Source organism: Canis aureus, chromosome 1 (assembly GCF_053574225.1).
Source record: "Canis aureus isolate CA01 chromosome 1, VMU_Caureus_v.1.0, whole genome shotgun sequence".
NCBI lineage: Eukaryota > Metazoa > Chordata > Mammalia > Carnivora > Canidae > Canis > Canis aureus.
In genome coordinates this window covers 76,124,998-76,138,345 of record NC_135611.1, presented here as the reverse complement: position 1 = coordinate 76,138,345, position 13,348 = coordinate 76,124,998, and the positions used below count along the sequence as shown (strand labels likewise).

The following is a 13,348-nucleotide window of genomic DNA, read 5'->3' as shown; positions in this document are numbered from 1 at the left end:
CGAGGCAGAAGCAGGCTTCCTGTAGAGCAGGGAGCCCCCTGGGGGACTCAATCCTGGGACCCTGGGATCACACCTGAGGGAAAGGCAGATGTTTAGCTCCTTAGCCACCCAGAAGCTCTATTACAATTGTTATAACATGCAGTTGGGGAACTACATCCATATCTGATCATTATACCCTACATATGCTTTTAAATGAAGAATTCTATGTAACATGTTCATTTAGCAGTCAGTCCCCCCCCCCCCCAAAGTTCTTGACTCTTTTGGTAAAATATTTGAGATTAGTTATATTTGAGTGCTTCTATACTGTTAAGTATATCTTATTACATTTACTAGTGTTTTAAATGTGTCTTGGTTATCTCTTTGGGGTTTTAGTCATTAGAATTTTTTCTTTGCCTGCTTTCGGTAACATTATTATAAAATCGTAGTTGCTTGAGAAGTAGAGATTTAAATCCAAAAGGATAGTACTAGGATAGAATTATTAATTAGGACTGCCACACATTAATAGAACAATTTAGTTGTGGATTACTGAGCAGTGTTTCTCAGAATTTGTCCCAATTGTCATTTGAAAGGAGTTTGTCACTTGTCATCTTCAACAACACTAACAAGGGAGTATGTGTTTGAAGTAAAGGGAAAAAAAATGGATACCGAAATTTTAACATCAGTTTGTAAGTTTTTAAAAATTTGAAATTGTTTTATGTGGTATTTTTGTAGAGTTATAGCAAAGAAAAAGTAGTAATTAACCATGGCACTATTGTTTTGAAGCTGTTACAGATAGATGCAGTGGGTGATGTTAAGTTTTTCTTTCACTTGACACTAAATGAAATAAGTTAGGATATACTAGATGAGCTTATTATTTGAGATCTGAGAAAAGTGTGTTCATTATAATAGCAGGTAGTGCTCTTTTAGAATGACTTTTTATGAGTGCATTTTATAGTGGGTTTTACAAGTAAATAAGGGACTGGTTATACTCCCTCTTTTCACAGAAGTCAACAGGGTCTAGCAAAAGGCTTAGAAATGGATATTAGAAGAACTAGTTCTAGTTCTGGGTCTGCTACCACATGGTCTTTATGATTTGTTTTGTTTTGTTTTTGATCTTTATATTTTAATCTTCGTGCCTCAGTTTTATTTATTTTATGTAGATGACTACTTATTCTATCGTGTTATTTTGAGGTTTAGGTATAATAAAACAGATGTAAACATATTTTTAAAAAAGTTAAAAATCTTACAAATAAGAGGTTTTAATTTTGATTTTCAACAAGTCCTTATCTTTATCTCTGTTTATACAGCTGTACTTGCTGGGATATAGGATTTATATCTCTGAAATTCATCCTTGTTCATTTTCTGTCCAGCCTTGACCTTTTTCAATTCACAGCTAGTCAGTCTTTCTTCGTTTTTCATTTGTTCCTTCCTCCTCCTAAAATTACCCATAGTATTAGCTCCTAGTATTTAATAGGTTCAGCTAGAAAGTAGCATTGCTATTTATGTGGCTGCATGTCATAATGGGGGTATATACTGTCCCCAGAGTGACTTATAGTACAAAACATTCTGCAGACAACTTAATTGTAATTGTGGCATTTATGCTTGATAATTTGCTTAAACAGTTTATAACTCAACTAAAGGTACACTTTGTCCTAATTTCAGTTTACTTACTGTCATTACATTTCCACAACACCTTTGCAAATTATACTAGGTCAACCTGCCAGTGCTGTGGTGTTTACATTTTATTGGAGGAAATAGGGAACTTATTGAATGAGCACACCTAAGAGCCTTGGATTTGGCTTAATTTTTTAGGTAAAAAAAAAAAAATGACAGCAGATACAATAAAATTACAGTTGACCCTTGAACAGAGCTGGGGTTAGGGTGTTGACCACCACACAGTTGAAAATCCATTTAGAACTTTCCACTCCCCTGTAACTACTAATAGCTTACTGTTGACCAGAAGCTTTGCTGGTAACATAAGTAGTCAATTAGCACATATTTTGTGTTACATTGTACTATATATATATATATTTTTTTTTTTTTTACGATTTTATTTATTTATTTGAGATGGAAAGAGAGCATGAACTAGGTGGGGGTGGGGGGGTGGGTAGGGGCAGAGGGAGAAGGAGAAGCAGGCTCCTTGCTGAGCAGGGAGCCAGACCGCAGTGCTGGATCCCAGAACCCTGATATCATGATCTGAGCCACAGACACTTAACTGATGGAGCCACCGGGGTATATATATATATACTCTATATACTGTATTCTATGGTAAAGGAAGATGGTGAAAATATTATGAAAATCATAAGAAAAAACACATTACAGTAATATAATGATTGAAAAAAATCTGCATAAAAGTGGGCCTGTGCAGTTCAAACCTGTGTTCAGGGGTCAACTGTACAGATCTTTTAGTCTTGAGGATAAGATGTCACTAAGCTATGACTTCATGGAATCATGCTTGGAAGTTTTAACATGGGTTTATTTTAATTAATTTCATATTTGATGTTATTTTGTTTTAGTTCTGTCCTTTAAGCATACAACTGGATTTGGTTTATTCATTTTGAGAGTATCTTTTAAGAGGTGAGTTAATCTATATTCATTTTTGATTGCTGATATATTTAGACATGTTTAAACCATTTTATTGTTTCTATTTATAGTTGGATATTGCTTAATGCCTTCTGTTGAATTGTTTTCTTTATTTCTTTTCCTCGGCTAGCTTGGAAATTACATTTCTATTCTTTTGGTGTTTACCTTCAGTTTTTATTGAGATATAATTTATATACACTAACATGTTTTTCTTTTGTATAGCTCTGTGTGTTTTAACAAACATAGCCATATCACTATCACCACCACCATCATGATTGTCACCCTCCCCCCAGTTTCCTTATGCTCCTGTAGTCAGTCCTTATATCTTTAGTCTTGGGCAACCATTGAACAGTTTTTTGTTGCTAATGTTGCTTTTTCTAGCATGTCATGTAAATGGAATTGTGCAGTCTTTGTCTGGCTTCTTTCACTTCACATCCTACATTTGACATTTGTCTTAGTCTATTCAGGCTGCTCTAACAAAATACCATAAACTGAAGGGCTTAGAAACAACAGAAATTTACTTCTCTGGAGGCTGGGAAGTCCAAGATCAAGGTGTCAGCCGTTTCAATGTTTGGTGAGGAGAAACCACTTCTGTGTTCCTGGATGGCCATCTTTTCACTAACCTTCTATGGTGAAAGGAGCAAGGTAGCTCTGTGGGGGTCGTGGTAGTGGTGGTGGTGGTAGTGTGGTCTCTTATAAAAGCCATAATCTCTTTCATGAGCTCCACCTTCCTGACCTAATAAGCATGTCCCAAAAGCCCTACTTCTAATACCATCACATTGTGCATTAGGATTTCAACATATGAATTTTTGGGGGGATGCAGTCTATAGCAACATTCATGCATGGCTTTGATCTAGTCTTAGTTTATTCTTTTTTATTATTGCATAATATTGCATTGTAATGATGTCCCATAATTTATATATCCATCATCAGTTGAAGGACATCTGGATTGTTTTCGGCTATTATGATAAAGCTACTTATAAACATTCACAGAAAAGGTTTTTAATTAGTATACGTTTTCATTTCTCTTGAGTAATTACCTAGTAATGTGATTGTTGGATTGTTATGGTAAGTGTATGTTTTTCTTTCTGAGAAACTGCTTATCTGTTTTCCCAAAATGGCTGTGCCATTTTGTATTCCCACCAGCAATGTATGAAAATTCTAATATTTGGTATTCTCAGTTATTTTTTATTTTAGCCATGCTAATAGATGTGTAGTACCACATTGTTATTTTAATTTTGCATTTCCTTAAGGTCTAATAATGTTGAGCTAATGAGTTTATTTGCCTTCTGCATATCTTTGGTGAAGTGCCTGTTCAGATGTTTTATTCATGTTAACATAAGTTATTTTTCTTACTGAATTTTAAGTATAGATTCTTCATATATAATGGATACAAGTTTTCTGTCCATTATTTCCCCCAGTTTGTGGTTTGTCATGTGTGAGTTTGTATGTGTGTCTTTATATTTTTTAGTGTCTTTCACAGAGCAGAATGTAAATGGTAGTTTTATAGTTTCAGGCCTTACATTTAGATCTCCATTTTGAGTTAATTTTTGATGATGGTGTAAGATAAGGGTCCATTTTCATCCTTTTGCATGTAGCTATCCAGTTTTCCTAGCACCATTTATTGAAGAGACTGTCCGTTCTCTGTTGTGTAATCTTTGCACCCTTGTCAAAGATCATTGGAGTATCTATATTTATGAGGGTTTGTTTCTAGCTCTTTATTCTGTTCTATTGGTCTATATATCTTTCTGCATGCTATTTTTTTTTTTCTGTTTTAATCTATATACCTTTTATTTTTATCTTGCCTTATTGCACTCACAGCGGCCTCCTGTAAATGTTAAACTGTTGGGAGTAGACCTCTCCTTTATTCTTTATTGTGTATTGTTGTTTTTTAGTTTTTATTTCATAAAAATATGGAATGCTTGACAAATTTGTGTGTTATCCTTGCACAGAGGCCATGGTAGTCTTCTTTGTATTCCTCCAATTTTAGTATATGTACTGCCAAAAGTGAGTAGCACATCTGTTTATTTATTTATATTTTTCAAGATTTTCTTATTTAGAGTGTGAGCTTGAGGAGGAGGGGCAGAGGGAGAGAGAGAGAGAGAGAATCTCAAGCGACTCTGCACTGAGCACATAGCTCCATGGGGGGGTTTGATCCCACCACCCTGAGATCACAGCCTGGGCTGAAATCAAGAGTCAGATGCTTAACCGGCTAAGCCACTCAGACACCCCAACATCTGTTTTATTCTTGATCTTAGGAGGAAAGCATTTTGTCTTTCCTACCTTTATTTATTTATTTTTTGTATAGTAGACACAATATTATATTAGCTTTAGGTGTAGAACAGTGATTCAACAAGTTTATTCGCTGCAAATGTAACTACCATCTGTCCCAGTATATCACTATTATAATTCATACCTTTAATTTTAAAAGATATACTTTTGTACTATTTTGTTTATTGCTAATAGCAGAAATGAAAAACTCAGAGCACATGGAAGGTAAAGTTAAAATCTTCTCCCCAAATTAAACATCAGTACAAAGAAATCAATGAAAGGAGAAGATTTAAAAACAAAGTTTTGTATATATTTAAAATATCAAACTTCAAAGAATTGTTTTGAAAAATATCAATTCCCTGTCCTCTTCCTCAGAAGCAACCACTTTCAACTTATCTAGCTGATTCTTTTTTGTATTTACTTTTAGGACTCAGGAAACCATACAGGTATTACTACATCTTAATTTTTCAGTTTTAGGCACTTTCTGTTGACTTACTGCAGAGATGAGAATTTAGCTCTCTCCACCTACCTCTCACCCACTTCTACCTTCACACACATTTTTCCATTTTGGTATTACATCTTTTTTTTTTTTTTTTTAATTTAAGTTCAATTAGCCAACATATAGTAGTACATCATTAGTTTCAGAAATAGAGTTCAGTAATTCATCAGTTGCATATAACCCAGTGCTCATCACATTATGTGCCTTCTTTAATGCCCATCATCCAATTACCCTGTTCCTTCACCCATCTCCCCTCCAGCAACTCTGTTTTCTGTAGTTGAGAGTGTCATGGTTTGTCTACCTCTTTGATTTCTTTCCATTCCTTTTCCATCTTGCTATCAAATCTGTATATTAAAATTTGTGAAATAATTATTTAGAGTGTCTGTTATGACCACATATGTTACTTATAACTAAGTACTTATAACTAAGCTGTGTAGTATACAAATACTGCTTTATCTTTCCTGTAGTACATTTTATTTTCTCTTGAGTGTCATTTTTTTTTTCTTTTCTCTACCATTTTTCATCAGGTTAACCCCTAACTCCTACAGTTACTTAAATTTCTCCTCTGCGTTGAGATATGTTGATGCTCTATTTAATAGAAGTATAAACCAAGAAAGAGAAAAACAGGAGATCCTGGAAAGAGTGGTCTCACATGATTTTATCTTGAAAAATAATTTCTCTTCAAGACCTCTGAGCTGTTTGCCTTTACATCTTGCAAATACTTTTCACTATAATGCTTTTTTTTTTTTTTTTTAAGATTTTATTTATTCATGAGAGACACAGAGAGAGAGGCAAAGACATAGGCAGAGGGAGAAGCTGTCTCCCTGCAAGGAGGCTGATGCAAGACTTGATTCTGGGACTCTAGGACCATGACCTGAGCCAAGGGCAGACGCTCAACCACTGAGTCACCCAAATACCCCTCACTATAATGTTTTCCTCTCATTTCTTCCTCTTTCTTGTTTATGTCTTTCATATGTTAGAACATATCCTCCATTACAAAATTGTTTTGGACAATGCTGATCTGAAAATGTTTTTCTTTCACTGTCATACTTGATTGATACTTTGCCTAGGTGGAGATTTGTAGGTTGGAAATAATTTTCATTCAGAATTTGAAGGAATTGCTCACTTACCTTCCAGTTTCTATTGAGAAATCTAAAGCCATTTTCATTCGTTATTGTTTGTCATCCTTCTTTGGATGTTTGCAACATCTTTGTCCCTACATTCTAAAATTTCATAAAGATAATGCCTTGTTACATGTTTTATCCATCATATTGGGTTCTTTCCATTCAGAAGCACTTATCTTTAAGTTCTTGAAAGTTTTCTTAATTTATTTCTCTGAGGGATCCCTGGGTGGCGCAGCAGTTTGGCGCCTGCCTTTGGCCCAGGGCGCGATCTTGGAGACCCGGGATCGAATCCCACATCGGGCTCCCGGTGCATGGAGCCTGCTTCTCCCTCTGCCTATGTCTCTGCCTCTCTCTCTATCATAAATAAATAAAAAAAAATTAAAAAAAAATTAAAAAAAAAATTATTTCTCTGATTATCCCTCCCTCCTCCCTCATTTATTTTCTCTTTTCTCTTTCTGGAACTCCTAGTCTGTTAGACTAACTAGACTGTTCTTTTCCATCCCCACTGTGTTTTGTTGATTTCTTTGTACTGATGTTTAAATTTGGAAAAGATTTCTTGACTTTATCTTCCATTCATTCTACTGTTTCTCATTTCCACTATCATATTTTAAATTTCTAAGAGTTGTTTTTTGTCCTATGAATATTTTTTAAGATATTATTTATTTATTAGACACAGAGAGGGAGCACAGCAGGGGGGAGCAGCAGGCAGAGGAAGAGGGAGAAGGAGCCTCCCCACGGAGCAGGGAGCCTGATGTGGGGCTCAGTCCCGGGACCCTCAGATCATGACCTGAGCCGAAGGCAGACCTTAACCAACTGAGCTGAGCCACCCAGGAGCCCATGTCCTATGAATATCTCTTGTTTTAGAATCCTATTCTTACTACATGGATATTAGTATCTTTCTTAGGGTATTAGTAATGGCTTTTTTGAAGTTTTTGTCTCCTTTCATTGTTACTTCATTGCTTTTTTTTTTTTTCTTTTTTGATGCATCTTATGGTTAGAATCTTTTCTTAGATGTCTTGTTATGGTTAAGAGAGGGGAACTGGGAAGCTGATTGAAACTCTGAGTCTGTGGATGCAATTTCAACATGGGCTTTTTAATTGGAGAACCTCTTGTGTTAATATCTTTAAGTCTTTTCTGTTAAGGTAGTAAGACTGCCCAGAGGAAGATTTTCTAGTCTCCTTTCTAGGAGAGCATACTCGTCGCTGGTATTTCTGGGTGCTTTGTAAAGGAAGAGAGTAGTATGTGGTCAGTGTTTAGTAGGAGTTAGGAATTAATTTGTTCCCTCTATTTTCAGTATGGTATCTCCACTTCAGCTGTACTCTGGTATCCCCCAGTCCAGAGATTTTCTTTTTTATCCTTTGCAGAAGCAGTATCTCTGACTTGGGATAGGGGTGCCATAGTCTTAAATGTCTTCAAGAGTCTTGATCAATCTCTACATGGTCTGTTTTCAACACAATGGGCCAGGGACCTTTCCTGCCTTGGAAATTTTAAATTGTTTTTCGTATATAATTAAAAACATAATATGTATCTATATTCTCACTTTTTTCACTCTAAATATTCACCAGTTCTATAATTATAATGACCTTCTTAGCCCCTCCTTTAAAATGTTATTCATGTAAAACTCACAACTATAACTCCTTTAAATTGTAACCATTTGTTAAATTAATGTGATCTCTTGTTTAGGTTCACCAAATTTATAAGTGTGAGACAATTTGGCAGTTGTACTCTTAACCACTAGATTATATACTGGCTCTTCTAGCTATTTTATTTTATTTTATTTTATTTTGATTGGTTGATTGATTGATTTCATGATAGTCTTTACTTTTAAATGATTATCAATATACCAAATAATAACATGTAATAAAATGTAACCAAATCCTAATTCTATCATCTAATAATTTTGATTAAGAGGAACTCAAAGCAGCCCAAACAATTATACTAGTACTTATTTATTTATTTATTGAGAGAACGAGCATGCATGTATGCAAGGGGCAGAGGGAGAGAGAGAATCTCAAGCAGGCCCTGTGCTCCGCACACAGCCCAAGGTGGGGCTCTATCCCATGATCCTGAGATCACCACCAGAGCCAAAATCAAGAGTCAGGCGTTCATTTGCCTGAGTCACCCAGATGTCCCTATTGTTATGACTGTTAGCCAGAAAAGACTATTTTAAGGATCTCTGCTACTTAACACGGGTTACAAATAACTGTTTACTGCTTTCTCATAGATAAAGCTGCTTACCCTCAAGAAAGCTCTAGGGAAAAATGACAACATTTAATCCCTTTTCTTTCTTCAAAACTTTTTTTTACATCTAATAAAGAAAATGTCAGTATTTTTTTTTTTTTTAAGATTTTATCTATTTATTCATGAGAGGCACACAGAGAGGCAAAGACACAGGCAGAGGGAGAAGCAGGCACCCCACGAGGAGCCCAATGTGGGACTTGATCCCAGGACCCCAGCATCATAACGGGAGCCAACGGCAGATGCTTAACCACCGAGCCACCCAGGTGCCCCAAAGTCACTACTGATGTATATATGTTGCTTGAGCTAAAAGACATAGGGAACCAGACAATGTATATTCATTACATTTCTAAAAAATACAAGGTAAAAAAGAAATCTTTGGGTAAACTCCTTTTTCTGGGTGTTTTTTTAAAAATTGAGGTATAATTGATATAAAAACAGCATTATATTAGTTTCAGTGGTTCAATATAATGATTTGATACTTGTATACATTGTGAAATGATCACCACAATAAGTCTAGTTAACATCACCATATAATTATAGTGTTTTTTTCTTGTGATAAGAATTTTTAAGATTTGCTCTTTTAGCAGCCTTTTTTTTTTTTTAACTTTTAATTTATTCATTAGAGACACACAGAGAGAGAGAAGAGAGATATAGGCAGAGGGAGAAGCAGGCTCCCTGCAGGAGCCTGATATGGGACTCAATCCCAGAACTCCAGGATCATGCCCTGAGCTGAAGGCGATGCTCAACCACTGAGCCACCCAGGCATCCCTTTTAGCAGCTTTCAAACATGAAATACAGTATTATTAATTATAGTCAACATGTTGTACAGTAGGATAAGCTTTTAAGTTCATACAAAGAAGCTAGATTTGTTATTCTCCAAAAAGTGAAAGGACTTGCTGTAGAATATACAGAAATAATTTACTGCCTTTTCATAAATATAATTCAAGTTTTGCTGAAATTTCATATTCCATGAAGGCATCCAAAATTCCATTCCCTGGAACGGGCACTTCTTTCTTCTTCCTTTGTCCATTTATGTGGTAATTTTCATGAATTTCTGGTTGCTGTCTCAAAGGCTAAGACGTTATCTAGGACTTCATTCCTGTTTTGCTGGAATTATGCCTGAAAGATGGTCATCATCTCCTGAGCCTCCTCCACTTCAGTGCTGCCACTGCGATGGGATCTCATAGCTGCAGTTTCCTCACCCTTGGACGTTTTTCTCTCTTTGCAGGCTGTACTGTTCTGTTTCAGCTTGAGCTGCTTTGACCTGCTTCAGCTTCAGTTTCTTTTGCATGTGGACCTTGAACACTTTCTGGGCACCCCCTTCTCAGCCTACAGAAGCTTCTGTAAATCCTCTGACTGTCCATGGTGGTGGGGATACCAGAGGCTTGCTGGATCACCCCCTTGGATCACCTGGCCCAGCTGCCCAAGATACGTGCCTGTGCCAGTGCCTTGTGGTCCATCCTCTTTCTATCTTCTTTAATTTTTACAGTAATCTTATGAGGTTAAACATACAGACTAGGAAACACACAGGCAATGTATAAATTTCTCAAGGTCACTTGTTTCTGTTTGGCTCATACCAAACCTTATGTTTTTATTGTTTTACCCCACTCTGCCCTGATTGATAATAGGGAACCCCAATACTGTAGCACCAAACTCTTACACTCATGCGAATAGACCAGTGATTCTTTCTGTAGCTTTGCCTTATAACCATTACTGCTTCTTGTCCCAGGGCCATTTCTGAACAGTAGAGATAATAATTACTCCACTGAACAAGCTGTTCCAAATCCTGTCATCAAATCCTATGTTCCTGTTCCAGATGGTAAGTTTTCTTGTGGTCACATTAAAACTTTTATAAGTTTTTTTTTTTTAACTTTTATAAGTTTTATTAAGTCTTAGATATTATCATCTTTGGGAGGAAAAAATATACTTTTGTGACCACAGGGTTAATTAATGTTTAGTGTTCTGCAACTACTGTTATACTGAGAAAATCAGAAGTATAAGACTGTTGAGATTTATTTAGCCAAACAAGCAAGATACCTTATATCAGCTCAGACTCCATTGTTATTGGTTATATTTTTATCCACAGGCCATGTATTTAAATGCTAGATGGACAAACAATAGTAAAAGTTTTAATAGAATATGAATTAAACATATGAAGAAAACCTTAGTGACTATTGTTTTTTGACTAAATTTTAAGTGATTAGAATCCAATTATTAATATAATAATAACTACCATTTACCCAGTATCTTTCATAGATCTGACATTATGCTTTACAAATGTTAGTCATGTAATCTTCACAACAACCCTGGAAGATAGATGGTGTATTGGCATTTTACAGATGAAAAAACTGGGTTAGAGAAGTTAAGAAATTTATAAAGGTCACAGAATTTGTAATTTGAATATATCTGTCTCAAACCTTTTGCTTTTCTCATTATATGATCTAATTACTTGTGGTATTTGAATTTTGGCCATATAGAAAGTCAAAGAATTTTAAGATGTTGAAGAGAGAAAAATCTAAAGAGTGTGGTTATACCTGTGAGTTGTAGATAATTGTAGAAACTCTATTTAAATGTACTGAATTACCATATTTTTTTTGTTTTCTTTGTTTTCAGGTAATACATACACAATAATTTATTTTAAAAGAATGAATGTAACTAATATTGCATTAAGAGTTGAAACCTGGCTTTTAGCTACGTGGCATGTTAAAGTACCTCTAACGTGGTTGGAAGCTTGTGTTAACTGGGTTCAAGAGGAAAATGATAATGTTAATTTGAGTCAAGCACAAATGAATAAACAAGTATTCGAGCAATGGCTTCTTACTGATCTGAGAGATTTGGAACACCCTCTTTTACCTGATGGCATTTTGGAAGTTCCAAAAGGAGAACTGACTGGATTTTTTGCTCTGCAGATTAATTCATTGGTTGATGTCAGTCAGCCTGCATATTCCCAGATACAGAAGCTGAGAGGAAAGAACACAACGAATGACCTAATTACAGCTGAAACACAGGTCACCCCAAAACCTTGGGAAGCAAAGCCTTCACGCATGTTGATGCTACAGCTAACTGATGGAATTGTACAAATACAGGGAATGGAATATCAGTCTATTCCAGTTCTTCATAGTGATCTTCCCCCAGGTACAAAAATTTTGATTTATGGAAACATTTCTTTCCGCCTTGGCGTGCTCTTATTGAAACCAGAAAATGTGAAGCTGTTGGGAGGAGAAGTAGATGCTCTTTTAGAAGAATATGCCCAAGAAAAAGTACTTGCAAGATTAATTGGGGAACCTGATCCTATAGTTTCAGTTATACCAAATAATCCTAACCAAAGCATCCCAGGAATTACAGATGTTCTAGATCCTGCATTAGGACCTTCTGATGAAGAACTCTTGGCAAGTCTTGATGAAAATGAGTTTGCAGCAATTAATGATACCTCCTTAGACAGAAGATTTTTCAGTACAGATAGTTCTTCAAATACTATTACCACAAGGCAGTCAAGCTTTGAAGAACAACGTATTATTTCTCCAAAACCAAAAGAGAAACCACCAGATCCATCCATGTGTTTCACTGATGGGGAATTAGATGACTTTTCACTGGAGGAGGCCTTGCTTTTAGAAGAAACTGTCCAGAAAGAACAAATGGAAACTGAAGAATTGCAGCCATTGACTTTGAACAGAACCCCAGATGAAAGTATAGAGATAGTTTCACAAATGGAAACTGAAGAATTGCAGCCATTGACTTTGAACAGAACCCCAGATGAGAGTACAATAGAGAGAGTCTCACATAAACCTAATACTCTGGGTAATTTTTCTTTGACTTGCAAAAGCAGAAATAATAATTGGAACAAAAAAAATTTATCTGAACAAATGATTAATGAAGGCAAATCTTTTTGTAGTCCATCTGCTGGAGACCAAAACAGTAGTGTTTTTTCAGTTCATAATAATGTACCCCTTCCCCATGATTTTACAAATAAAGACTCAGAGACAGACAATAAAATAAAACAAACCTTCAGCAGTATAGATGGACATTCCTTAAATAATAAAATATCAATATCAAATGGAGAGCTGGTAAGTTATGTACCAAAAAGCAGTTCACACATTTCTAATGAAAATGATCACCATTTACAGACTTGTTCAAGATCATCAGAGTACAGCACTCCTCTTTCTAGTGCCATGGATTTATATTCTCCACCCTTTATCTATTTGTCTATTCTAATGGCCAGCAGACCAAAGAAAATTACAACAGTGAAGGTCAAAGCATTTATTGTAACCTTAACTGGAAATCTTTCAAGTTCTGGTGGCATTTGGAGTATAACAGCAAAGATTTCTGATGGTACTGCATATCTAGATGTAGACTTTGCAGATGAAATACTTACTAGTTTGATAGGGTTTTCAGTACCAGAAATGAAACAGTCAAAAAAGGACCCTCTTCAATACCAAAAGTTCCTGGATGGTTTGCAGAAGTGTCAGAGAGATTTAATAGATTTGTGCTGTCTAATGACTATTTCATTTAATCCTTCCTTGTCTAAAGCAATGGTACTGGCATTGCAAGATGTTAAAACAGAACACCTTGAGAACCTAAAGAAACGACTGAATAAATGATTTAGTAAAATTGTATTAGAAAACAATTAAAAACAAAAATACTTAGAATTAAA

General features: G+C 35.5%; 1 protein-coding gene, 1 non-coding gene and 1 pseudogene across 10 annotated transcripts in view; 1 reads left to right on the top strand and 2 right to left on the bottom strand.

Annotated features, from left to right (window-relative positions):
• The window catches only part of RMI1 (RecQ mediated genome instability 1), an 18,597-nt gene extending 5,249 nt beyond the window's left edge, over window positions 1-13,348 (top strand). For 2 of the 9 annotated variants that reach the window (XM_077905105.1, XM_077905113.1), the window contains exons 2-4: window positions 2,496-2,556; window positions 10,427-10,516; window positions 11,311-13,348. In XM_077905105.1, coding sequence (XP_077761231.1) covers window positions 11,343-13,295 — 1,953 coding nt within the window. In that variant the 5' untranslated portion in view covers window positions 2,496-2,556; window positions 10,427-10,516; window positions 11,311-11,342 and the 3' untranslated portion in view covers window positions 13,296-13,348. Of the gene's footprint in view, window positions 1-2,495; window positions 2,557-3,189; window positions 3,208-9,925; window positions 10,041-10,426; window positions 10,517-11,310 lie in introns of those variants that run through there. The other 7 variants (XM_077905096.1, XM_077905124.1, XM_077905161.1 and 4 more) reach the window with 5 other exon arrangements.
• On the bottom strand, window positions 4,470-4,580 carry LOC144289259 (U6 spliceosomal RNA). The gene has a single exon (XR_013357240.1). It is a non-coding gene; the product is annotated as a U6 spliceosomal RNA (small nuclear RNA).
• Window positions 9,227-10,432, bottom strand: LOC144282557 (V-type proton ATPase subunit G 1 pseudogene; annotated as a pseudogene).